Source organism: Dryobates pubescens, chromosome 13 (genome assembly GCF_014839835.1).
Source record: "Dryobates pubescens isolate bDryPub1 chromosome 13, bDryPub1.pri, whole genome shotgun sequence".
NCBI lineage: Eukaryota > Metazoa > Chordata > Aves > Piciformes > Picidae > Dryobates > Dryobates pubescens.
This window is the reverse complement of record NC_071624.1, coordinates 28,492,999-28,518,273: the sequence shown is the minus strand read 5'-3', so window position 1 is coordinate 28,518,273 and position 25,275 is coordinate 28,492,999. Positions and strand designations below refer to the sequence as shown.

Here is a 25,275-nt window from a genome sequence, read left to right as displayed (position 1 = left end):
GTCACTGGGTTTTGTTACGCTGTTAATGGTTAATGCGAATATAATTGTGGCTGCTGCTCCTTGGGGGTCTGGGGGATTGACAGTTCTTAGCCATTCAACTGCAAGCCTAGGCAACAATTCTTTGCAGCAAGATCGTTGTAGTGATTAAGTACTTAAGAACGACTTGCTGGTGAATTTGCGCTGAAGTACCTCTTATTCATATGCCACTTTGTTATCGACCCATGAAAGTGGGAGCGTTTTCAGCAGACAAAGCCTCTGAGTCCCCCATAAGGCAGGTAAGATGGATTTCCATCCACCATCGAGCAGTTAGCAACCCGGAGTGGTTTGCTCCGAGTAGCAACGACGCTGGGAGCACCTCTCAGTGGAATTTGCATTCTCGTGTTTGAGTGACCGCTTTAAACCCTTATCAATATTTTATTAGGCAAATGAGCAGCCTGTAGGTAAAACAGGTAAACAGTTTTGTCTTGATTAAAAGTAAGGTAGTTCAGCTGCCCTAATGATAACTGCAGAGTATCCCTAAAAATTAGGAGCGGGCAAGCCGCTGTGCAGTGGATGCTGTCAGGTGCTGCTGGCTGAGCGGGGCAGCTGCTCTGCCATTTCAGGGCTTGTAAGCAGTAACAGAGCGGCCTGGTTCTGGGTGTTGCTGTCGTATTGCTTTCGTGGTCCCACAGGCAAGTCTGGGATAAGATAGAGCGAGAGACCCCGGTGCTGCAAAACCTCATCAGATAGTATCTATGAACAAATTAGTTGTGAACCAACACCTCCCCCCGCCTCCAGCCTGAGGAGACAACGGGGAGGAGGCGGGACGAGAGGAGACGTGCCCGAGCTGCCGCTTGTGGTGTGGCAGCGAGCGCGACCGGTTGGCAGTGCCCGCTCAGCCGGGCCGGGGCCACTCGTGGGGCGCAGCGGCCGGGCTCAGCCGTGCGGCTCCGCTGCCGTTCGTGGGGCACCGCCCGCCGCCTGGCTCCGCCCGCACGTTGCCGGCGCCGCAGCAATCTTGTCCCCCCCGCGCCACCGTCCGCGCGGCTGGGGTGAGAGGTCACGGCTGCGTCCCGGAAGCAGCGGGAGGCGGCGGCGGAGGAGGAGGCGGAGGCGGGTGTCCGGGCAGCTGCGCCGGCAGCGGCCTCTTCCCCCTCATCCCGTCCGGCCCCCTCCCCGTAGCCCCGGTCAGGGCAGGAGGATGGTGCAGAGCCCGCCCGCACGGCAGCCTCGCCGCCTGTGAGCTCAGCCGCTGCCTCCGGGCCTCGACCCGCCCGGCCCGGGGGCCTCTTCCCCGCTTCGGGCGCCGGTAAGATGGGGATGGGGGTGGCTGTGGCTGCAACTGAAACTGAGTGGGCCTGGGGGCTTCCCGTGCCGTGCCAGGCTCGGGAATCCCGGCCATCGCCAGCCTGCGGGCCCGGGAGCGCTAGATGTGGGGTCGTCTCCCTTCCTCTTCACCGGTGAGCGGCGGGAGCACCTCCGGGCCTCGACGCCGGCATCCTGCAGGCGGGTGGGTGGGCAGCAGGGGGGAGCTTTGGGTCGTTACGGCGATGGTTGTGTAACGGGGGGAGCGCGGTGCGAGCCGCTGGGGGAGCGGCTGCCGGAGCCTCGGCCCCACGGCCGCAGGCAGAGCCGCGGGACCGGACGCAGCCTCCTCTGCTGCCCCCTCCGCAGAGCCTCGGCTCCGGGGAGTTTGTTTTCGGAGCTACATGGCAACACCGCTAACAGGGGTGATTCGGCTCGACGGATCTATTTCAGCGTTACTCTGGCTTGACGGTTTATTTCCTTTTAGCTATACATTTAAAGTTGTTAGCTTGACGTTTGTAGATGTGGCATCGCACCCGAAAAAAAATAGCAAGAAAGAGTAATTTCGGTAGCAGTAAAAATACTTCCGATTCAAAATAGCTTCCAGAACAGCGATTAATTTGTTGGTTGGTTGGGCTTCCCCCCCCCCCAGCTATTCGCTATATGTTAATATTTTAACTACTTTCATGCTTTCGGTTTAACTTGCTTAAAGATGTCATGATGGTTTTCGATCCTAAGTCTCGGGTGCCTCACGCCTAGAACATGGCTGCGAGCTCCCTAGCACTGAACTGGAGCCGTGGATCATAATCACAGAAAGGGACATCCTGGGAAGTGTTTCTGCCCGGCAAGGGAATGGCCAGTCCACGGCACAGCTCTGTTAGGGTTTTTTGCTTCCTCTTTCCCTTTGTTTGCTTTTCAAGGGCTTGTCTTCGGGGAAACTTATTTGCATGATTAGCTCCGCTGGGGTAATTAGAGGTGAATGTGCTCTGTTAGACAAATCTTGTGTCTAGATAAGAATCCGTCGATTACCCTTCACAGCCTTATTCAACTTCTGAGGAAGTTTGGGAGTTGGAAGGGTGTCGTGGAATGGAAGCCTGTCGTGGCTGAACTTGGCCTTTGTGGTGAATCATTAATGGGGTTTTATATGCAGTCGACTTATAGGGAATATATGGTACTAATCCTTTCGCTTCTAGGTTGGATGTACAAAAGGGTTCTAGGTTCATCTAGGGAGGTACTGCCACTTCCATCCTCCTGCTTTCCCTCTGCTCTGGGAACAAGACAACGGCTGTTGTCCAATTTCTGGTCAGCAGGTGCCCACAGGACAGGGGATAAATAACTTTTGTAGGCAGCTTGAGCAGAGATAATATTGAATTGTGCCTGTAAGACTGCAATGCTCTTTGACCCTAGACCGAGGCCCATCAAAGACCTCGGTAGCTTTGTTGCCTCCCCTGATTTGAGGAGTGGCTCAGGGCCGGTGGAATGTGATTCTTCTTTACCACTTGAAAGACAGGAACTTGAAATGCTGCCTGATAACACAGAGTAGGCACTGTGCTCGGTCGGTGGAGAGGAGCATCTGAGGGCACGAACAAACAGACCTCGGTGTCCTTTGTGTGAGCCGGCCGCATCCGGCAAGCGACAGGAGCCTGGCACGTCCATCACCCTTGCACAGCCAGCCAGACGGTGTGCCACAGGAGAGCTGCTCCCTCCTTAAACACCCCGGCCTGGATTCCTGCAGAGCTCTTTAGCTCTGATTAAGTAGCATAACATTTTTGGTAGAAACGAAGCTGGTTGATCCCACGAGCCTCCAATTAAATATTCATGAAGCTTGTGGTTGCCAGAACTCGGTTACTTTCCCCAGACGCCCCTCTGCCAAAGGTGTGTCTGTGTTGGGAGTTTCATCTTCTGAGAGGATCCTTCTGACCTGTGAAGAAAGCTGGTTCCCAGGACTCGGAACTCCCCGGGTTGCTCTGGGAGGAGATGCGAGTGCCCTGGCTGGTTGAGGTTTGTTAACTGTCTCTCTGTAAGATGGAAACTGCTAACGGCGTGGCTTTGGGCTAGGCAAACTTAAATCCCCTTTCTGTTCACCAGCAGGGGTGAAGTGTGCAGACCTGGTGATATTTATTGCTGCCATAGCCTGTTGCCCAAGTCCTTTGTTGCACTTGGGTTTGCTGCTGGTTGTGTTTTCTCCTTCGCTAGCGGCTGCTGGCTCTTCTCCTCCTCTTGCACAGCCAGCGCTACCTTCGTTCTCCATCCAGCACTCTTCTATTTTGCCATGCCCACTGAAGCTGCCATTTCCTCAGCCTGTCACTCATTTTCAGCTTGTGATTCAAGCTGTGTATCTGTCTGCAGCTCTTGTCTCCTTACAGCTCTCATTACGAGCAGCAGTTCTCATCACAGCTTCAAGAGCCTTTGCCTGGCACGTTCCTCTCCTTGCAGTTCTGCGCCGCGTTCCCTGAGGGGTGGCTTTAAGGGAGTCCACCGCTGACCTTCTCAAATTGGTCACTGAAGTTTCTGCTGATTTCAACTGTTGCTGGGACTTTTCATCCCCCTTTCAGTGAACTGCCTTTGTCCAGGGCAAGTTACACAGAGTGTGGTTCCGTGAAACTTGGCCGGATCCGATAAAGCGAAACCGTTTGGCTTTTGCTTTCCGTTCCCAGCTCCTCCTGCTAAGCAGCAGTAACCAAACCTGCGTTTTGTTTTAACTAGCGCTTCCAACATCCTCGAGTCTTAATTTTGCATGTTTTATTGCAGGCCATATGATTCAGATTATGACAAGTCATGTTGGAAGTCATGACTTTGACTTGTTAAAGTTGGAAGCTTTGGAAGATGCCCAAGCCAGGGCTCTTGCGGCTGAGCGGTGCTGTTTCTCATGGCTCACTTGGCAAACAGGGCTGCCTTTTTGGGGTGTTGTTTTTTACAGGCTGGCAGCAAAATGTCTCTTTTAAAGTTTCCAAACAGAGGTTAGGTTTTACTCTTATTGTACAGCTTTAATTGTGGCTTTTGCATTTAGCAGAAGTCAAAGGTTTTTAGGGTGCGCTGAACCGCTTCAAAAACGCTTTCCTCGCATCGTTTGTGTTTCCTGGCTTAGGACTTCTGTCTGACTGACTTCTGACTTACTGTGTCCAGTTCTGGGCCCCTCACTTTAACAAGGACATTGAGACACTTGAAGGTGTCCAGAGAAGGGCAATGAGGCTGGGGAGGGGCCTTGAGCACAGCCCTGTGAGGAGAGGCTGAGGGAGCTGGGGTTGCTTAGCCTGGAGAAGAGGAGGCTCAGGGGAGACCTTATTGCTCTCTACAACTACCTGAAGGGAGGTTGTAGCCAGGAAGGGGTTGGTCTCTTCTCTCAAGCAGCTAGCACCAGAACAAGGGGACACAGTCTTAAGCTGTGCCAGGGGAAGTTTAGGCTTGAGGTGAGGAGAAAGTTCTTCCCAGAGGGACTTGTTAGCCATTGGGATGTGCTGCCCAGGGAGGTGGTGGGGTCCCCATCCCTGGAGGTGTTCAAGAGGGGATTGGACGTGGCACTTGGTGCCATGGTTCAGTCATGAGGTCTGTGGTGCCAGGTTGGACTCGATGATCTTTGAGGTCTCTTCCAACCTTGGTGATTCTGTGATACTTCTCTAACCCTTTTCTGATGCCTGATGGGTTAAAAAATACTCTTGGCATTTAAAAAAAGAAGAAGGGGGAGGGAAAGCATTTGGAACTTGTTTCCATTTGTCTCTGCACAACTTTCTCTCAGGGGTAAATGAAAATTGCCTTTGCTGTCCCAGGAGCGTCAGCTGACGCTGTTTGGGTGCTGGTGTTAAATCCCCTGCAGAGGTTGTGAACTGCAGCATGCATTTGGGAAGGGCTGTTCAGCACCTGGGAACGCTGCATACACAGATTGAGTAACACTTGAGCCCTCCTTATCTTCCTTGGTCATTTTTTGACTCCCCCATTTTTCACTGTAAGCTTTCTCTCTTGATCCAGAGTTACAGTCAGGAGCTTGGCTGCTTGAAGTTCAGTATCGATTTGATCCTTAAAAGGGACTAACATCTCCTCCTGCCCAAATCACCTCCTTTCCTTGGCTTTGTTTTAGGGGTGGAACTGAGATGTTGGCTGTTTAGGAAGCTCTGGGGGATGTTGAAATGCTTTGTTATGCTTTGGAAAGTGTTTTGGGAGGTGAAAAGAAACGTTTGGTGTGAGTATGAAGCAGTTTGCCTCATTCTTTTCTTGCAAGTCCCCAGGCTCTCAGGCTTCTGTTAATAATCTGCTGCCCTTAATAATTGGACTCCCTTATCAGCATAACAGGAGGAAGGAATCTCCTTTTCATCAGGGGATGTTCTTGCTCTCCTCCTGTGCTGCACAGTATCTTCTGCCTGTGTTCTTTGCATTGGGCCAGGCCATTTTTCTGCCACACTTTCTACTTCCAGGCTCTAAGCTGCGGGGGGAAAAAAAAATATCTTTATTTAATGAGTAAACTTAATTTAGAGGATAAAACAGCTCAGCCAACTGATGAGCCACTGGCTAGGTTGAGCTCATTCACTGTCATCTTCCCCTTGGGTGCTTTTTCCTAGAGGAGGAGATGTTTGTTCCCATCTGGCTGCTGATCTTTGGGGTATTTGGCTGCAGTGGGCTGGCACTGGTTGGATGTTAGGGAAAATGTCTTCCCTGCAAGAGTGGTCAGACACTGGCACAGGCTGCCCAGGGAGGTGGTGGAGTCACCATCCCTGGAGGGGGTGAGGAAAAGTGGGGATGTGGTTTAAAGGCCGTGGTGGGGTTAGGTTGGTGGTTGGAATCCATCTCAGAGGTCTTTTCCAAGCAAAACAGTTGTAGGATTCCATGAAGGAGGTGTTTACATCAGCTTTCTTCCTCTACAGGTCTTGATTGCTTCTCTTCCTCTGCTTTGTGAAGAAGCCTGGTGGCATTTACTACAATATAGGCTGTTTGCTTTGCTGTGTTTGTTTAACACTGAAGGACAGGAGCAGGAGGGGGGATCGTTTGGACAGAAAAAGTGCTCTGCTCTGGAGGATTTCCTTCCCTTCACTCCCCTAGGAGTCAGCCCTGCCTGCCCCTTCTGCTGCTGGCAGGGATTTTAGGCTGAACAATTTCACCCTGCAGGGTCTTGATGTGCTTCCTAAACAAAGTTGAACTCAACCAACTGAGATCCTGATACTTCCCCCTCCCCAGATACCAGTATGGTAAAGTCAGCCCTCCTATAAAATCAGTAGGAAGCCTCTCCCCTCCCTTGCCCCTCTCTCCCCTCCCTTGCCCCTCTCTCCCCTCCCTTGCCCCTCTCTCCCCTCCCTTGCCCCTCTCTCCCCTCCCTTGCCCCTCTCTCTCCTCCCTTGCCCCATGATACAAATATTATGTTGTGCCATTCTAATGGATTTAAAAGAGGAATAAACCCCCTTGATTAGCCTTCCCCAGCTCCTGCAAGAAACTGGCTGTAAAAGCTCCTGGTAGTTTGTGTAGTAGAAATTAATAATGCATTTCAGGGCATGGAAGGGCAACCTTCTGGTGAGTTCAGAAGCCTCTGTTTAATTGTAGTGGGTGTTTTTTTCACTCTGTTTTCTTTCCCTTATGAAAAGAGGGAGGGATGGTAATTGCTGCTGCTCTGAGCAGCAGCAGAGGCTTTAGTTTCAGTTGTAAGACAGCTGAGGTTACTTCAGCTAGGCTGGGGAGATTAGAGATACAGACATTTTGATTAATTAGTTTTAATAAAGCTTTCACAGAGCATTTGGGCATGTAATTAATAGAGTGCTTCACAGTTAACCCAACTGTGATCTCTTTGTGCTTTGCTGTTTCAGTGCCCTAGGTGTCAGACAGCAATTTGAGGAGAGGAAAACTAAATCAGAGGTATTTTTGGTACCTGCTGCTGTTCAGTGCTCTTAACTGAGAGGCACTTGAGTTTGAGACCAACACCATTCCTCTGTTTGCATGTTATTTGTGGGTGGTTTGCTAACAAAATCGCAGCTGGGTTGATTTGTGGCTGTGGGTAGCTCTCTGGCTCATTCCAAGTGGTTAACCCTGGGGTGACCCATCTCCTACCCCCCCCCCCTTGTGCTGCTGGTGCTGGGGCATCGTTGAAAATGTGATTGATCTACAAATAAACTGAAGTGCACAGCTGTAGATGAAATGCTTCTATGTGTGACAAGATGCTGAGGCTTAGGAAATGTGAGGGCTCGATGGGGTTAGCAATGGGTTGCTGCCCTTCTTTTCCACCTGGTTTTCTTCCGCAGGATATTTCAGTGGTGCAGGTCCAGAGGAGGGCCACAAGGGTGATGCCAGGGCTGGAGCCCCTCTGCTATGAGAATAGGCTGTGGCAGCTGGGGTTGGTCAGCCTGGAGAGAAGACTCCAGGGGGACCTTAGAGCTGCCTTCCAGTACCTGAAGGGATCCTACAGGAAGGCTGGAGAGGGACTGTTCATAAGGGTGTCCAGCAACAGGACAAGGGGGAATGGTCTGAAGCAGGGGGAGAGCAGGTTTAGACTGGTGTCTTTTCCAACTGTCTGGATCTTAGGAAGAAGTTCTACAGTATGAGGGTGGTGAGAGTCTGGAATAGGCTGCCCAGGGAGGCTGTCAGTGCCTCCTCCCTGGGGGTGTTCGAAGCCAGGTTGGATGAGACCTTGAGCAGCTGAGTCTAGTTGAGAGGCATCCCTGCCCATGGCATGGAAGTTGGAGCAGACCTCTAAGGTCCCTTCCAAGCCATTCTAAGCTTATTCTTTAAGCCTCTCTCCAAATGTTTTTTCTCCTCTAGACTGACAATCCTCCATGCACCACAAGAAGGGGAAATATTCCCAAGGAAATGACCTCATTTTATGCTTTCTGGTGGAAAGATGGCAAGATAGCTGCAAAACCTGTCAGCCATTTGCTTTGATCTCTTTCACATTCATGTGGTCTTTTCCCTTCTATTCTGCTTTTAATACCTGCTTTAGTACAGCACAGGATGGTTTTATTATTGCTGGGAATGTGCTTCCTTTGATATTAAGCCCTGCAATGGGAATTGAATCCTTCTGCTGTGACTCATTTCATTGACTTTTTGGTGCTGTGCAATAGACTTCAAGATTTATTTAGTTTTTCCCCTTGTTTGCAATTTATTCTTGAAAACCTCACAGGTCTGTTTCAGAAAGGACCTTTTCTGTGCTCTTTCTCATATGTAAGCAGGAGGGGATTTAAACCAAGAAAGGATTTAAAGCAAGAATCACAGAATCACCAGGGTTGAGAGAGACCTCAAAGATCACCGAGTCCAACCTGGCACCACAGACCTCATGGCTAAACCATGGCACCAAGTGCCACATCCAATCCCCTCTTGAGCACCTCCTGGGGTGCTGACTCCACCACCTCCCTGGGCAGCACATTCCAGGCAGCTAACAACTCTCTCTGTGAAGAACTTTCTCCTCACCTCCAGCCTAAACTTCCCCTGGCACAGTTTGAGACTGTGTCCTCTTGTTCTGGTTCTGGTTGCCTGGGAGAAGAGACCAACCCCCACCTCGCTACAATCTCCCTCCAGGTAGTTGTGGAGAGCAATAAGGTCTCCCCTGAGCCTCCTCTTCTCCAGGCTAAACAATCCCAGCTCCCTCAGCCTCTCCTCATAGGGCTGTGCTCAAGACCCCTCTCCAGCCTCGTTGCCCTTCCCTGGACACCTTCAGGTGTCTCAATGTCCTTCTTAAAGTGAGGAGCCCAGAACTGGACACAGGACTCGAGGTGTGGCCTTACCAGTGCAGAGTACAGGGGCAGAATGACTTGCCTGCTCCTGCTGGCCACACTATTCTTGATGCAGGCCAGGATGCCATTGGCCTTCTTAGCCACTTGGGCACACTGCTGGCTCTTGTTCAGCCAGCTGTCAATCAGGAGGGATTTAAAACATGACTGCTTTGAGGTTGCTGTGTATGGGCTCGAGCTGTATTGGAGGAAGACTCCCAGAACTGTAGAAGTAGTGATTATTTGCTCTTTCATTGGCTGCCCAGGTCTCTGTGTGCCTGGGGCTCAGTTATGCATTGTCCAGGGAGGTGGTTGGGGCCCCATCCCTGGAGGTGTTTAAGCCCAGGCTGGGTGAGGCTCTGGCCAGCCTGATCTAGTGTGAGGTGTCCCTGCCCATGGCAGGGGGGTTGGAACTAGATGATCCTTGTGGTCCCTTCCAAGCCTGATACTATGATACTATACTATTTCCCTGCTTTCCCTGTTTTCCCACTGTTTAACACAGTTTCTGGGGTTTGTACTGGAGGAAGAGTCCCTAAATTGTGAACCCAAGCGAGTGGTTGTTGGCCGTTTTTAGCTGGCTGCCCAGTTCTGTGTGCCTGGCACTCAGTTATGGATTGCCTGCCACCCTTCACCATTTGAACCTTTTGCTCACTGTTTCACAGAATTCCTGGGGTTTGCAGGGCCTGATTTAAGAGCACCATACCCCTGCAATGCTTGTCAAGTGTTTTCCCAGCCAGTGCCATCAGCTGTAACTCTGCCTGAACCTGGCATTTAATCTTGCTGTCTAAACCTCAGTGCAGAGCAATTACAACTGGAGCTGGTGGCCAATGTTCCAGGCTGGCAGTTTCCATTCTTCCCGTTGTGCTTGAGCTCCTCCTTAGGCTGACTGTAGAGATTTTTATTGCAGGAGTATTGAGGGAGCTTAGCTGGGGGTGGAGGAAAGCAGGGCAGCAGTTATTAGAGCTGCTTTCTAAATTATTTAGTTAGCTAAAAAAGTGAAACCTGATCTTGCTTTCCTGACCTGCCAGGGGCTAAGAGCAGTTGCTTTCTTTTTGAGCTGTGTGAAAAAGGATTGAAAGTTTAAATGTTGGGGGTTTTATTTTCTGGTGGGTTTGGGTTTGGGTTTGTTTTTTTTTTTCCCCTTAGGTTATTCATTTACAGGGAGGAAGTTGTTGGTTGGTAGAAGAGTTGCATTTGTGCTGTGCTTCTAACAGGAAGGAGCACTTTAAGTGTGTGGATGATTAACCAGATCCCACCTAAAAAAATCCTCTGGGAACAGACATTGTGGGTTACCTGCACCTCTCTGTTTCACAGGTTCCCTGGCAATTAGTGTTACTTGAGCACTTGGTTGCCTTTAAAAAGGGGAGATTTCTTCAGGCAGCAGTGTGAAAACCCTGCAAAACCCCCAAACAAATAAACCTTTCCCCTCCTCTCTCCCCCCCACCCCCCCACCAAGTAAGGTCTAGTTTGCTTTTCTTTCCTTTGAGCAATTCCTTATGCCTCCTACCAGGGCTACAAAACTAACCCCTCCTTTCAGAGTCAGAATTGCTTTGGTTGGAAAAGACCTCCAAGACCATCAAGTCCACTTCTGATGCTCCCAGCATTAAGGACATCATGGCCTCCTTTGGACCTGCTCCAGCAGTTTGATGATCAAAGGGCTGGAGCACCTCCCCTATAGGGACAGGCTGCAGGGCTTGGGGCTGTTCAGCCTGGGAGAAGAGAAGGCTCTGGGGAGACTTGAGAGCAGTCTTCCAGTACCTGAAGCTGGGGAGGGACTTTTGAGAAGGGCTTGTAGCAATAGGAGAAGAGGGAATGGATTGAAGCTTGAGGAAAGCAGGTTTAGACTGGAGATTGGGAGGACTCGGGGCTGTTCAGTCTGGAGAAGAGCAGACTCTGAGGTGACCTTATTGTGGCCTTCCAGGATCTGAAGGGGGCTACAAGAAGGCTGGGGAGGGACTGCTCAGGATGTCAGGGAGTGATAGGACTAGGAGGAATGGAATGAAGCTGGAGGTGAGGAGGAAGTTCTTCCCCATGAGAGTGGTGAACCCTGGAATGGGTTGTCCAGGGAGGTGGTTGGGGCCCCGTCCCTGGAGGTGTTTAAGCCCAGGCTGGGTGAGGCTCTGGCCAGCCTGATCTAGTGTGAGGTGTCCCTGCCCATGGCAGGGGGTTGGAACTAGATGAGCCTTGTGGTCCCTTCCAAGCCTGACTGATTCTATGATACTGTACTATGCACATGTGAAAGGCTTGAGTTTATGCCCATTTTCATCAGTGGTATTTGGGTTTTGGAACAACTTGGATCCAGGAAGGCCAGGCTGAACGAGGCCTTGATCAGCCTGGTCGGAACTAGATGATCCTTGTGGTCCCTTCCAAGCCTGACTCATTCTATGATACTATGAAATTCTTGCCAGTGAGGGTAGTGAGACACTGGAACAAATTACCCAGGGAGGCTGTGGATGGCCTCCTCCCTGGAGGTGTTCAGCTCTAGGTTGGATGAGACCTTGAGCAACCTGTTGTAGCGCAGGGTGTTGGGACTGGGTGGTCTTTAAGGCCCTTCCCAACCCAAACCATTCCACGAACCTATGAATCCTAGTTCTGGCTTGCACTAACCATCTCCAATTGCTATTTTCCTGTCAGCTGTAGCCCTGCAATCCACAGTTGCTCCCTTTTCTCTCCCACATGCTCCAAGGGCACATTAGGGCTTGGGGAAATTGCAGCTTAGAGCATTTTTCCTAATTGCTTGCAAAGCCGTGGGGTTCTGGGAGCATATTAAAGCACCCAGCACTTAAAAGCTGGTGATCTCTTACATAAAAATATTAGCCCAAATATGCTGGTGCTTTGTTGGCCTTGGGTTGTTTTTCCCTTCATATGTGTGTTTCTCAGCACATCCAGTTTTTATGGCTGAGTTCTTTTGAGACCCTGTGGTAAACAGGCAATGCTGATGGAGCTGTTGGAAGCCCCTTGAAAAAAAAGGACTCCCAGTGCTGTATGGGCTGTGGGTGACATTCAGCTTTGATGAAGTGCTGCAATAAAGCCTGCATCTGTGGTGCTAATTTCAAAAGGCACTCCAGAAGGGAAGGCTGAACACAGCTCTGCTGTTGGGTTGTCTTCTGATCATCGTAGAGGTTGGAGGCGGTGGTCTCGAAGGTCTCTTCCAACCTGGTTGATTCTGTTCTATCATCTGGTTTTTCCCCTCCATCTCAACATGTGCTTCCAGTGTTTCTAGGTGGAGTGTTTGGGATTTTTAACCAGGGCTCATGTAGAGAGTTTGCTGCCAGGGACAAGGTAGGAGAGAGAATGTGCACAAGTGTGGGGTGCACCCAGCGTGATTCTTCCCAGCTCTCACTCCTGCCTTGTTCTGACACCTTCACTGGCCTGTTTGGCTGTAGCACAGCTGGTCTTGGACAAAGATAGAAGTTCTGGTAAGGTGCACATTTATCATCACCACCTTCTCTTTCCTCTCTTCCCCTTCTCTCTGTCCTTTCCCTGCACTGTGTTTTTCAGGCCACAGTGTTTTTGCACAGCCATGTTGGCAGCACTGAGCCATTCTTGCTGATGAAGTCTTGCTGGCCTTCCTGGTCTTTGCAGAGGGGATGGAAAGTGGTTGATGGTGCAAAACACTAAACCCAGCATGGGAACTTGTGCTCTGGAGTGAGCACTTCATCAGCTTTCACCAAGGAGGACAAGTAGGTGTGGGGAGGACAGGGGAAAGTCATTGTGGACAACTCCAGTCTCTGTTATTGCCACAAGACCTTGGGTCTCCTCTCAGTGAGTTGAATTCTCCCCTCTCTGGGGCAGTTTGGCAGGTTGAGTGAATATTCCTCTTGTTACTCTTAACAGGAGCATTTCTGCCAGTAAAATCTCAAGTATAGACAAGAAAGTTGAAGTTATTGTACACTGTGGGATCTGAAGAAGACTTTGTCTGGCAGCTTGTCCTTTTCCCTTCTCTTGATTTCTTTTAAACCAGCAGATCAAAGATTGCTGTCTCCTTCCCTTGCCCTCTTTCTCAAAGCCTTTCCCTCTCTCATCCTCAAACTTGCCACTCTTCAGCCCTGCTACATCTGGATTGGAAATGAGCTGTTCTTCTAATAAGAGTCCACCAGAATCCCCCAGACCTGCAGGGAGCAGAGTCCCTGCCTTGATTAAATGTTCTCAGATCTGTGTGAGTGCTCACACATTAACCACTGCAGTGCTGAATTCTTTAAGTGCTGGTCTTGAGGCTTGCCTTTTCCTGTGAATCTTGGGGAGAAGCAACAGATTGCCAGGAACAATTGCTGCCCTTCTGGCTTATTTGGGGTTAAAAACCTGCTCAACCTGGATTGTAGGTAAGACAAAGAGGTTTTGCTTGAAGGTCCAACCTTGCAGAGCTTCTGAAGCAGGTGCTGCAGGCTGCCCTTTAACACAGGGCTGTTTGCTTTGCTGTGTGAGTGGAGGTGGGGAAGCTGACACAATGAATTGATTTTTTGGGTCTTTCTGCCCTGCAGAGGAACATTCTGAAGGGGTGTCAGACACACTCTTACACTTTGGGCAAAAAGAAATGATTCAGTATGTTTTCTCAGCAAGGGTAAAGTCTACCCTTGACTTGAGTAGAAGTTCTCTAGATCCAGCAGGACAGAAAGAAATCTTCCAGCCTAATGCTGGTGTGAGGTGTTTCTGACCACGGGATTCTCGCTGCAGAGACCTCAACCAGGCTGTTTCTGAGAGCCTGTTTTGAAGGCAGACTCCTTTGGAGCTGAGGGTGGAGTGAAGTGGGAGCTTTAAAGCTTCAGCCTTGCTGCAAGGATGGTAGAGAGTTTGATCTGGGGGCTGCAGTGCAGCTCCACCTGCACTGGGATTTGATGAATTCAGCTGTTACTGGAGTTCAAGTGCAGCAGTGAATATCCTGCCCTAGGGGTGTGGGGAAGGAAAGGAACTGGTTTTATTGCTTATCAGTGGCTCTCTATCTGTGCTAGAAGGTGTCCTCCTTTCTTACAGTTTGTTCCCCTCTGGCAGTCTGAGGCACTGAGGAGGTGATGTTGAGTGTGTCTTGATTTGTGCTTTATTTCAGGCGTACCAGGTGTGTGTTCAGTCAGCAGTGCAGAGTCCCAGAACTGAATCTCATGTAATGCCTGATTCCAGTGGTGGTTTTTCCCTTGGTCTTCTGTGATCCTGCAGCCCCCACCCTGTATGACACAGCCCAGTCACTCTCTTTGACTCTTTGCTTGCAGGTGAACAATCAGAATAATGTTCAACATAAACCTGTTGGAGAACCTGAAGGTCTACATCAGCAGTCGACCTCCACTTGTGGTCTTTATGATCAGTGTGAGTGCTATGGCAATAGCTTTTCTCACCCTGGGTTACTTCTTCAAAATCAAGGAGATCAAGTCACCAGAAATGACAGAGGTGGGTACAAAAAGTTCCTGAGCTAGACACTGGGAATGCTAATTAGGAAAGCAGGCCCAAAGCTAAGGAGTTAGGGGAGGTTGTGATTTCTTTCCCCCCCACCTTCTTTCCAAGAACCCTCCCATAGGGGTGTGCAGAGTCATGGGGAAGGTCATGAGATAATGTGTAACAAGTGTGTGTGGGGCCACGAAGCAATAATGATGGAGACCAGGTCTCAAATCAAAGCACCTAAGCATTGAGCTTTGCCTTGAGCTTTGTTGATGTTTGGAGCCGTGGTACTGAGAAGCCAGATTTGTCCCAAAGAGTGTTTGCAATAACCAGAGAAGAAAATGAGAAGGAAACTGCCCCCCACAAGTTAACATTGTAGAGCAGCCCCCCCAAACACCTGTGCTCCTTTATGCCTCCTCTGATTTCATAAGGCAGAGGCTGCTGGTGGGAAGGGTTCAGCAGTCTTGGTTTATTTCCAGGAGGAGGTGGAATCACCTGACATGGGTCCTCCTCTTGTTACAAAGAGAGACTTGAGAGGCCTAGGCCTGTTTAGCCTTGAGATGGCTGAGAGGGGACCTGGTCAGTGTCTATAAATGCCTGAGGGGTGGGTGTCAAGGTGAAGGTGCCAGGCTCTTGTCAGTGGTGCCCACTAATAGGACAAGGAGCAGTGGGGATAAGCCGGAACACAGAAGGATCCTCCTCAATGTGAGGAGACTTCTTTATAGTGTGGCAGAGCCCTGGAGCAGGCTGCTCAGAGAGGTTGTGGAGTCTCTTTCTCTGGAGACTTTGAAAACCCACCTGGATGCATTCCTGTGTGGCCTGCCCTAAGTCATCCTGCTTTAGCAGGGGGGTTGGGCTCGATGATTGCTGAAGGTCCCTTCCAGCCCCTAGCATTCTGTGATTCTCTGATTCCCTGCTCTGGCTGGAAGCCTTTCTTTCCCCTGCTCTCTTGTGTCAGCTAGCATGTTTGTAAAACTTCTTGTCTACTACTACTATAAGGAGGGAGACCTTGCTAGAAAGCACTCATACCCTGAGCATGGTGAGAGCAGACCGAGTCAGGGTATTCCTCCTGTGGTTTGAAGGAGGAGATTCTGCTGCAGCATGGGGACTGACCACAACTGACTCTGTAAACAGCTTGTCCTGTTGTTGAGATAGCCACAGTGGTGTTTGTGCTTGCTTTGTGAGCCATGTAATTTTGGTTAAATGGCTTGGAACTGCCAGCAGGATGGGCTGAAGTCGAGGTCTGCTCTGCTCCAGGGCAGCGGCAGCCGATGTTGACCTCGCTAATCTGGCCGCAGGAGCAGGGAGGTCATTGTGCCCCTGTACTCTGCACTGGTTAGGCCACACCTTGAGTACTGTGTCCAGTTCTGGGCCCCTCACTTTAAGAAGGACATTGAGACACTTGAAGCTGTCCAGAGAAGGGCAACGAGGCTGGGGAGAGGCCTTGAACACAGCCCTGTGAGGAGAGGCTGAGGGAGCTGGGGTTGCTTAGCCTGGAGAAGAGGAGGCTCAGGGGAGACCTTATTGCTCTCTCCAACTCCCTGAAGGGAGGTTGTAGCCAGGTGGGGGTTGGTCTCTTCTCCCAGGCAAGCAGCACCAGAACAAGAGGACACAGTCTCAAGCTGCACCAGGGGAAGTTTAGGCGGGAGGTGAGGAGAAAGTTCTTCCCTGAGAGAGTTGTTAGCTGTTAGAATGTGCTGCCCAGGGAGGTGGTGGAGTCCCCATCCCTGGAGGTGCTCAAGAGGGGGTTGGACGCGGCACTTGGTGCCATGGTTTAGCCATGAGGTCTGTGGTGCCAGGTTGGACTCGATGATCTTTGAGGTCTCTTCCAACCTTGGTGATCCTGTGAATCTTTGAGGTCTCTTGCAACCTTGGTGATCCTCTGAACCTTTGTCTGCAGGACTGGAACACTTTCCTCCTGAGGTTTAACGATTTGGACTTCTGTATATCTGAGAATGAAACCTTAAAGCATCTCATCAACGACACCACGACCCCGGAGAGCACCGTGACGAGCGGGCAGGCAAGGTCAACGCAGTCCCCACAGACCCTGGAGGACTCTGGCCCCATAAACATCTCTGTTACAATCACTCTGACGCTGGACCCACTGCGACCCTTCGGGGGGTACTCTCGCAATGTCACACATCTCAGTTCCACCATTTTTGGGCACCAAATTGGGCTTTCAGGTATGCCAGGCTTGACCTTCCCAACTTGGAGTTATGGCTACACAACCAGCTAAAAATTCACCACCTTACTGTGGGGGAGAGAAATCTTTTTGCTTAGGATCTCTGTGTCCTTGAGCAACTTGATCTAGTAGGAGATTCTACCTGAGCAGGGTAGGAGAGCTCTGCAGAGGGACCTTGACAGGCTGGACAGATGGGCAGGGTCCAAGGGCATGAGATTTAATGCATCTGAGTGCTGGGTTCTACACATTGGCCACAACAACCCCATGCAGAGCTACAGGCTGGGGACAGAGTGGCTGGAGAGCAGCCAGGTAGAGAGGGACCTGGGGGTACTGGTCAGTAGTAGGCTAAACATGAGCCTGCAGTGTGCCCAGGCAGCCAAGAGGGCCAATGGCATCCTGGCCTGCATCAGGAACAGTGTGGCCAGCAGGAGCAGGGAGGTCATTGTGCCCCTGTACTCAGCACTGGTTAGGCCACACCTTGAGTCCTGTGCCCAGTTCTGGGCCCCTCAGTTTAGGAAAGATGTTGAGTTGTCCAGAAAAGGGCAACAGAGCTGGGGAGGGGCTTGGAGTACAGCCCTGTGAGGAGAGGCTGAGGGAGCTGGGGTTGCTTAGCCTGGAGAGGAGGAGACTCAGGGGAGACCTTCTTGCTGTCTATATCTGCTTGAAGGGAGGTTGTAGCCAGGTGGGGGTTGGTCTCTTCTCCCAGGCAACAAGCACCAGAACAAGAGGACACAGTCTTGGGCTGTGCCAGGGGGGGGTTGGGCTGGATGTTAGGAAGATGTTCTTTGTAGAAAGAGAGATTGCCATTGGAATGTGCTGCCCAGGGAGGTGGTGGAGTCACCTTCACTGGAGGTGTTTAGGAAGAGCCTGGGTGAGGCACTTCTGCAGTGACTGCCTTCAGTTATTTCTTGATACATCCTTAAGTCCTTAAGTTGTATTTTGAAGACATTAATGTGCATACATTAGAGATTAAGTACCACATGGGGGGGGGGGGGGGGAAGTTCATCCATGAACAAGCTTCAGTATTGCAAACAGCAACAAATAGGTTGACTACAGTTTCTGTGGTGTGAGGAGGCTGATCTGCTCTGTGGCTGCCCTGCCATCAAGTTTGGACAAGAGATTGTGGAGAACTAGTAGCAATTTATCATGGAACCTCCTGGAGCTTGTAGCCAGGGCTGCATTTCATGTTAATGCCTGAAGGTGTCTTGAACCTCAGAGACTTTGTGAGGGGACATTTACCAGGGCTGTTAAGTTGCATTACTCTGTTTTGTGGTGGTGTTGTGTTACTGCTTTAAGAGCTGTCGAGCGCAGGTTCCCTTTCCAGCAGCCTGGGTTTATTGTCAGGACAAACACATTCACCTGGAGTTAACACACACCTCTTAATCTGCAGTTCAATATCTGCTGGCACCTGTTCTGTTTGCACAAATACCTCCAATTTGAAAAGTAAGCATCAGGGGCAAAAGCAAATACCTGACAAAGCCTTTGGGAGGAGGGAGACTAAAGAGCTGTGATCTTCCTTTCCAATAAAGTTGCCTGGACATGCATGAATTCCCTTTAAACAGTGAGCTTCTAATTTCTGAAAGGAGCCTAATGAGCTCCTTTCTCCCAGGGGCAGCACTGATTAGAAACACCCAGCAGTAACTTTGTTTGGTTTGGGGTTTAACTTTCTTTTTGCTCTCTTTATTGATAGTCAAGATCCTGGATGACTTCAAAGGGACAGGATTCCGGGTGGTGGTTGCCGCCTTAGTCGTTTGTGTGTTGTCCTTATCCTGGTGATTGTTGCTCAGATACTGTTGTGAGCAAACCCCAGCTCCCCTTCTCTTTCTCAAAAGGCAGAGAATCCCACGAGGAGATCAATATCACATTCACCCTGCCAGCTGCCTGGAATTCAGATGACTGTGTTCTTCATGGCCACTGCGAGCAGGTCGTCTTCACGACCTGCATGACTGTGACAGCAGCCAGCAATGTATTTCCTGTCACAGTGTAAGTGCATTTCAAACATCCCTTCATGAACTGGCTACGGGGGGGGGATTCATTCCTCAGCTGCTTCTCTCAGGCTGTTGCTTCCTCATGAACCTTATTGTTGACTGTGAAAGTTATGTCCCTGCCTTCCTCCCCCCAGTAAAAATCCTGTTGGGAGACTTCTGCTCTCTTTCAGCAGCAGTAGCTTTTTCTGTGGATGTTTTGAGCTCTAGCCCCTACCTGCCTTTCATCAAGCTACCTGTGATTCACACTTCCCAAGGAACTAAAGAATCCATGAATATTTAAGCAAGATACCCTATAATTTAGTTTCACTACCTTGTGTGAGATCTAAGGCTTGGCTTTGAGGTTCTTATCCTGTTCCCTGCCGAGAGATCGGCGTAAGCCGAATGCTTCTTTGCTACCAGACCCCAGCAGGTACAGACCTTTCATCAAAATAGTTTCCCTTTCTCCAGACTCTCTGACACTCTTCAGTATACCCTGGAGAACCACCAGATAGGTTCACAAGACTTGAGTGAAGCCTTCTGAAACCCAGTGGTTTTCTAATGAAGCTGTGGGATGTTGGCTTACAGCAGCAAGCTGCAGTTAATTCTGACCTTAATATAGGAGGAGTGGTGTAGGAGCTGCCTGGGCTTCACACACCCTTTTGGCTCAGCCTTGGTGTCTGTGGTTGGTTTGGGAAGTCCAACCCAAACCTGTGTTTTATGCTGCTGTTGGGCTTGAGTTGCTTCTAAAAATCAGCCTGCCTGCAGATGGAGGGTGGCAATTAGGATGCTAATGAATTGTTTCTGTTTTCTCTGCAGTCAGCCACCACATTGTGTTCCCGAAACATACAGCAATGCCACGCTTTGGTACAAGATCTTCACCACAGCAAGGGACTCTAACACAAAATATGCACAGGATTATAACCCCTTCTGGTGTTACAAAGGAGCAATTGGGAAAGTGTACCATGCTTTAAACCCCAAGCTAACTGTTATAGTTCCAGATGTAAGTGCCACGGTGGGGTTGTGTGTGGTGCTGAACGAACGCTTGGCTCCGGCTTAGCAGAGTGTGGTTCTGCTCACACCCTACAACAGTCCTGTTCAGTGCTGGTTTATTCTGTAGTGCAGGGGCTGAGACAGAGCTGGGTGTCTTTTACCCCAGGGGTGTGATGGTCTCCATCTGCCTCACAGCCTTTATTAACTACCATTTGTATTTTGAAATCACTGTGATATACCAGATGTTATGAGATCTCTAGGGATTCTTGACCTGAGGCACGTTTTGCCTCTTTGTTGCCCCAGTTAGGAGCCCCTTCTCCTAGCTGTGCCAGCTGCATGAAGGGGAGCAAGTTGATTCCTGAAGTCATTTCTGTGCTGATCTGGTAATTGCTGCTTTAACTTGCAGTGGGTGCATTGTCAGTCAATGGTTTCAATTCTCTGTGCAGGATGATCGCTCCCTCATCAATCTGCATCTCATGCATACCAGTTACTTTCTTTTTGTGATGGTGATCACAATGTTCTGCTATGCAGTCATTAAAGGCAGACCAACCAAACTGAGGCAAAGCAACACAGAATTCTGCTCTGAAAAGGTGAGTCTGTGTAACAACAAAATATTGGCCCTGACAAGAGAACATAGAAACCCCTTTTTTAGGGGTTCTTTTGAGACACTTGAAGGTGTCCAGAGAAGGACAGCAAGGCTGGGGAGATGCCTTGAGCACAGCCCTGTGAGGAGAGGCTGAGGGAGCTGGGGTTGTTTAGCCTGGAGAAGAGGAGGCTCAGGGGAGACCTCATTGCTCTCTACAACTACCTGAAAGGTGGTTGTGGCCAGGAAGGGGTTGGTCTCTCAAGCAGCCAGCACCAGAACAAGGGGACACAGTCTCAAGCTGCACCAGGGGAAGTTCAGGCTTGAGGTGAGGAGCAAGTTCTTCACTGAGAGAGCTGTTCATCATTGGAATGTGCTGCCCAGGGAGGTGGTGGAGTCCCCATCCCTGGAGGTGTTCAAGAGGGGATTGGACGTGGCACTTGGTGCCATGGTTTAGCCATGAGGTCTGTGGTGACAGGTTGGACTCGATCTTTGAGGTCTCTTCCAACCGTGGTGATTCTGTGATCCTGTTGGGGGGGGCTTTTGGAGTGGGTGTTGGGGGGGGCTTTTGGAGTGGGTGTTGGGGGGGCTTTTGGAGTGGGTGTGGGGGGGCTTTTGGAGTGGGTGTTGGTTATTTGGGATATTTTTTGTGTGTGTGTGTGGTTTTGTTTTTAGCCCTTTAGAAACGGCTAAGCACCAAACACCTTTCAGACTGACTTTTGATTCCCTTCCCAAGGAAGGTTCTTTGAAAAGTCAAGGCCAGCTGTGCCAGCTGCATGGAGCTAAGCAGCATCACTGTTGCTGGCTGAAGAGTTTGCCTTTTAATCAGAGCTTTCCTTTGCCTTTTTTTCCCCTCCAGGTGGCTTTGTCGGAAGCCTGAGAACCCCAACCCTCGGATGACTGCGAACCGTTGAACCATTGCCTGCTGAGCCCGGAACGGGCCCTAACAACTCTGTGAATACAATTATCTTGCAACGTTGGTTTATTCCAACCAAAGACATTTCAAGTGCCTGTAATTGATTTGTACATATTTATAAAGGTATATTCAGAGTAGGCCAGGTGACGACGCCCTCGCCCCGCGGCGCAGCGCGGCCGGAAACCTTCAGTCTTTCCCTGTGGACATAGCCGAATGTTTGTGTAGATATGTTTAGTGATATGGCTACATAGAGCAAAGATACTATTATTATTATTGTTATTATTTTTGGGGGGGGTGGGGGTGGGGGGTCTTAGCTGCATCTGGGCAGGTTAAGTTGCCTTTGCAAGTGGCTCCAAACAAAGCACCAGATCTCGGGTTGGGGTTGGTTTCGTTTCCCGGTTTGTCGTGCGTTTGGGTTCTTGCCCTTTGGGGTTGTTTTTGCTTGCCCAGTCTGATGCTGGGCAGCGTTGTTCCAACCAGCCAGGCACCTTGGAGCTGGGATCCCACTGCATTTCCAAAGCCACTCCAATCTACTCTGGGAGTTGAAGCTGTGTGGGTGTGTTTCGTGTGGCCCTAACACTTCCCTTCCGCGCGCTCTCCTGGCTTGCAGGAAGAAGGTGGTCGGCGTTTTAGAGGAGGGAGGGAGGTTGGTTGGTTGGTTGATTGTTCTCCAGAGGAAGAGAAACTCAGAGGTTGGCAGTGCTGTGTTTAGGACAGAGTTCTGCTTTGATTCATAGTAAAGCAACAAGGAGGGGGGTGGGGAAGAAAACCAAAACCAAATGAAGAAGTGAAGTCCCCACTTGAAAATGTTTCTTACTGGAGAGTGCTAAGTTTGGTTGGGGTTTGGTTGGGGGCTGGTGGTGGGCTTGGGTTTGTTGGGGGGGTTGGGAGGGGGTTTGTTGTTTGCTTAGTTTGGTTTGGGGAGGGGGAGTTGGGGTTTTTTTGGGGGGTGTTTGGGGTTTTTTTGGGGGGGGGGTTTGGGTTTCTTTGGGGGGAGTTGTTTTTTCTATTGGGGGTTTGGTTTGTTTTGGGGGGTTGGGTTTTTAAGAGGTTTTTTTTGGGGGGGTTGAAGGGGTTGGGGTTTTTTTTGGGGGGGGTTGGTGGTTTTTTTGCAGGGTTTGGTTTTTTGGGGGGTTGGGGTTTTAGGAGTGTTGGGGTGGGTTTTTTTGGGGGGGTTTAGGAGTTTTTGGGTTGGGGGTTTTGGTATTGGGTTGGGGATTTTTGGGGGGTCTTTGGGGGTTTTTGGTTTCTTGGGGGGGTTGGAGTTTTTTGTGGGGGTTTGGGTTTTGGGGGGCTTTGGGTGTTTTTTTGGGGGGGGATGGGTTTTTAGGAGTTTCTGGTTTAGGGGTTTTGGTATTGGGGGGTTGGGGATTCTTTGGGAGGTCTTAGGGGTTTTTTGGTTTTGGGGGGGTTGGGGGTTTTTTTGGTGGGGGGTTGGGTTTTGGGGGTTGGGTTTTTTGGGGGGCTTTGGGTGGTTTTGGGGGGGGTTGGTTTTTTTAGGAGTTTTTGGTTTGGGGGTTTTGGGAGGTTTTGGTATTGGGGGTTGGGGATTTTTTGGGAGGTCTTAGGGGGTTTTTGGTTTCTGGGGGGGGGGTGGGTTGGTTTTCTTTTGGTGGGGGTTTGGTATTTTAGGGGTTTGGGGGGTTTTGCTTGGTTTGGTGTTTTGTTGTTGGTTTTGGGGAGGGGGGGTTGTTGGGTTTGGGGTTTTTGTTCCATTTTGCTTTCCATTTGGTTTGCTGAGTGCCAGAGAATCAGTCAGCAGAGAGACTTACCTGGAAAGCTTTCCACTCGGCCTCCCATCCTGAGCCCTCCAACCAGGATGGTGCAGCTCTGCTGCAGAGCAGCTTTGCCATCATTTTTTTCCCCTTTCCTTTTCCTTTCTTGTTTTTTTTTTTTCTCCTAGAAAGTGAAACTTTCTAAAAAGATGGATTGTATCAAGAGTCTGCTGGGGCTCTGCACAGCCTGGGGCAAGTGCAAACAATGAAAGGGAAAAGAAATCCCTGAGTCTGGTATAAAGCTTCGCTTTGGGATCCTCCATCCATCTCTGAAGGGCAGCTGAAAATGACCCTTTGGTTAGCCCTGTCCCATTGGCATTCCCTGCTGGCCACTCAGGGGAGAAATGACAAGGAGGGGGCTTAGGGCTGTTGTGAGGAAGGTCAAAGGAACCACACAGTAAAACACACAATGTTCTCTGTGTCCATTCTTAAATCAGGTTTTATTCAGAGCATTTCTCCCTTTCCCATCCTACCTTTTCACTGTTTCTTTCTGGCTTCCTACCAAGTAGCCTTCATTTTCAGTTCTCATTTGGTTGTTTTTTTCCTGTAGACATTTCTACCACTGCTTTTAAAATCTCACTGGTTGCCTTAATGGACCTTTCAGCTTTCTTGTCAGGATAATTAGGTCTGCATGCATACACAAGCTGCTTTCCCTGCCCCCCCCTTCCTCCTTTTACCTCTAAACTACACAAAAGAAGAAACTCAAGTCAAAAATCTCACAGTCTCAGTTGTGCTGGCTTAAGATCCTTGGTTTATTGCCTGTAGACACTCTTGAGTGGTACCCTACTGGTCTGCACCTCTAAGTTCACAAACCTTGGAGTGTTTGAAGCAAAACAGTCAACACTTCAGGTGGTTTCCTTTAGAGCATTTCAGTTACTTAAGTGGTGTTAATGAACATGCATTTTCCTCCAGGGATGTTAAGACAGAGCTGTAGAGGTGGCCTAGTTTGAAGTCTTAAGGATGAAATGAAGCTTCCAGTTTTCTCCTGATGCTGCTATGGGCTGATAGTGCTTCACTGCAATGAGCTGGTGAAGTCCCAACAGGTAGACAGCTCCTCATGATAATGGTCCAAGCTGTTCCTTGTTCACTCATGCCCAGCCTCCTGCAGTCATACTGCCGGAGTTGCCTCTGAGGGTGGCTTGATGGGGGGACCAAAGGCAGGAGTAGGAAATGGATTGGGGGGTGGTGTCCCCAGTTCTGGAATTGCTTGGAAAACACCCAACATGATATGACTGCTTAAAAAAAGAGGAAGAAGCAAAGCCCACTCCCTTCAAAAAGCTGAGCCAAGTCCTTTCTGTTTCAGCACAGGAGAAATCAAGCTCCAAATGTCCACGCTGGGATTTGGTCTGGTGGGGGCAGCGTGTTGGGTTGGGTTGGTCGTTCTCTTGGGTTGTTTCTTTTAATCTGGTTTAGCTGCTTGGGAATGAAAGCAGCCTGCTGGGGAAACTTACTACCCACTGCATTGCAGTAGTGACACACAAAGAAAGGAGATGGTGAAGAGTTGGGGGGGTGGGGGAGGGTTTTGGCCTTAGTTGATCCCTTTTGCCACCCCCCTGTATCGCAGCAGAGAGGTGAGGGTGGCCACGGGGAGAGGGGCTGGGAGGGGTGCTGCAGTGCTGAGGGATATTGGATTGTTGGTGTCCAAAAGTCAAAATGCAGCCAAACAGAAGAGTTTAAAAAAAGAAGTTGTTCAGATCATATTGATCTTTCCTTTTTTGTTTGTTTGTTTGTTGGTTTGTTTGTTGGTTTGTTTTCTTTTTGTCTTTTGAACTATGACTTGAATCAGTTTTGATTCTGTGTGTATGTGGCTGGCTTGTTCTTAGCTGCCATTTTCCTTTTGCATTTGTTTTGTCCTTTGGCATTACACAGAGAAATCTGAGCCTTGGTGTTCAACCCTCTGCAGGTGATTGTGGGGTTAAAGATGGCTTTTGTTTTGCTCAGTTTGGTTTCACTCTTTGCATTTCACTTGTCTTGTTGCATGATGGTTAATGGCTGATTTGGAAATGACAACATTTCTCTCCTAGATTAATTTTGTGTTTGTAAGATGTGCATATTGCTTTGCAGAATAAAAACCAATGGAGTTTATCCTGCTGTCTTTCATTTCTGCTGCTGTGGAGTGGAGGTTTCACAAATCACCTCTGTTAACGTGGACCACGGAAGGAAAGTCAAGGCTGGAACTGCAGGCTCTTGGTGTACCTTACACAGACTTCTTGCTCTCAGTGGAGGGAATGAAGCTGGTGCCCATCATGAGACAAGCAGAATCTGTGACCCAGACCTATCTGTTCTGTTGCTGCTTCTTGCTAATGATAGAATAGAATAAACCAGGTTGGAAAAGAGCTTTTGAGATCAGTGAGTCCAACCTATCATCCAACACCATCTAATCAACTAAACCATGGCACCCAGCACCCCGTCCAGGCTCTTCCTAAACACCTCCAGGGATGGTGACTCTACCACCTCCCTGGGCAGCACATTCCAATGGCCAGTCTCTCTTTCTGTGAAGAACTTCTTCCTGACATCCAGCCTAAACCTCCC

The 25,275-nt window shown here is 49.9% G+C and overlaps 1 protein-coding gene across 1 annotated transcript; it reads left to right on the top strand.

Annotated features, from left to right (window-relative positions):
- The first annotated feature begins 1,034 nt into the window (after positions 1-1,034).
- Positions 1,035-21,260, top strand: TMEM248 (transmembrane protein 248). Its single transcript, XM_054166486.1, has 7 exons — positions 1,035-1,288; positions 14,168-14,342; positions 16,231-16,513; positions 18,345-18,495; positions 19,296-19,479; positions 19,916-20,059; positions 20,912-21,260. Exons 2-7 carry the CDS (start codon positions 14,184-14,186, stop codon positions 20,930-20,932), a joined length of 942 nt encoding a protein of 313 aa, XP_054022461.1. The 5' UTR covers positions 1,035-1,288; positions 14,168-14,183; the 3' UTR covers positions 20,933-21,260.
- The last annotated feature ends 4,015 nt before the right edge of the window (positions 21,261-25,275 follow it).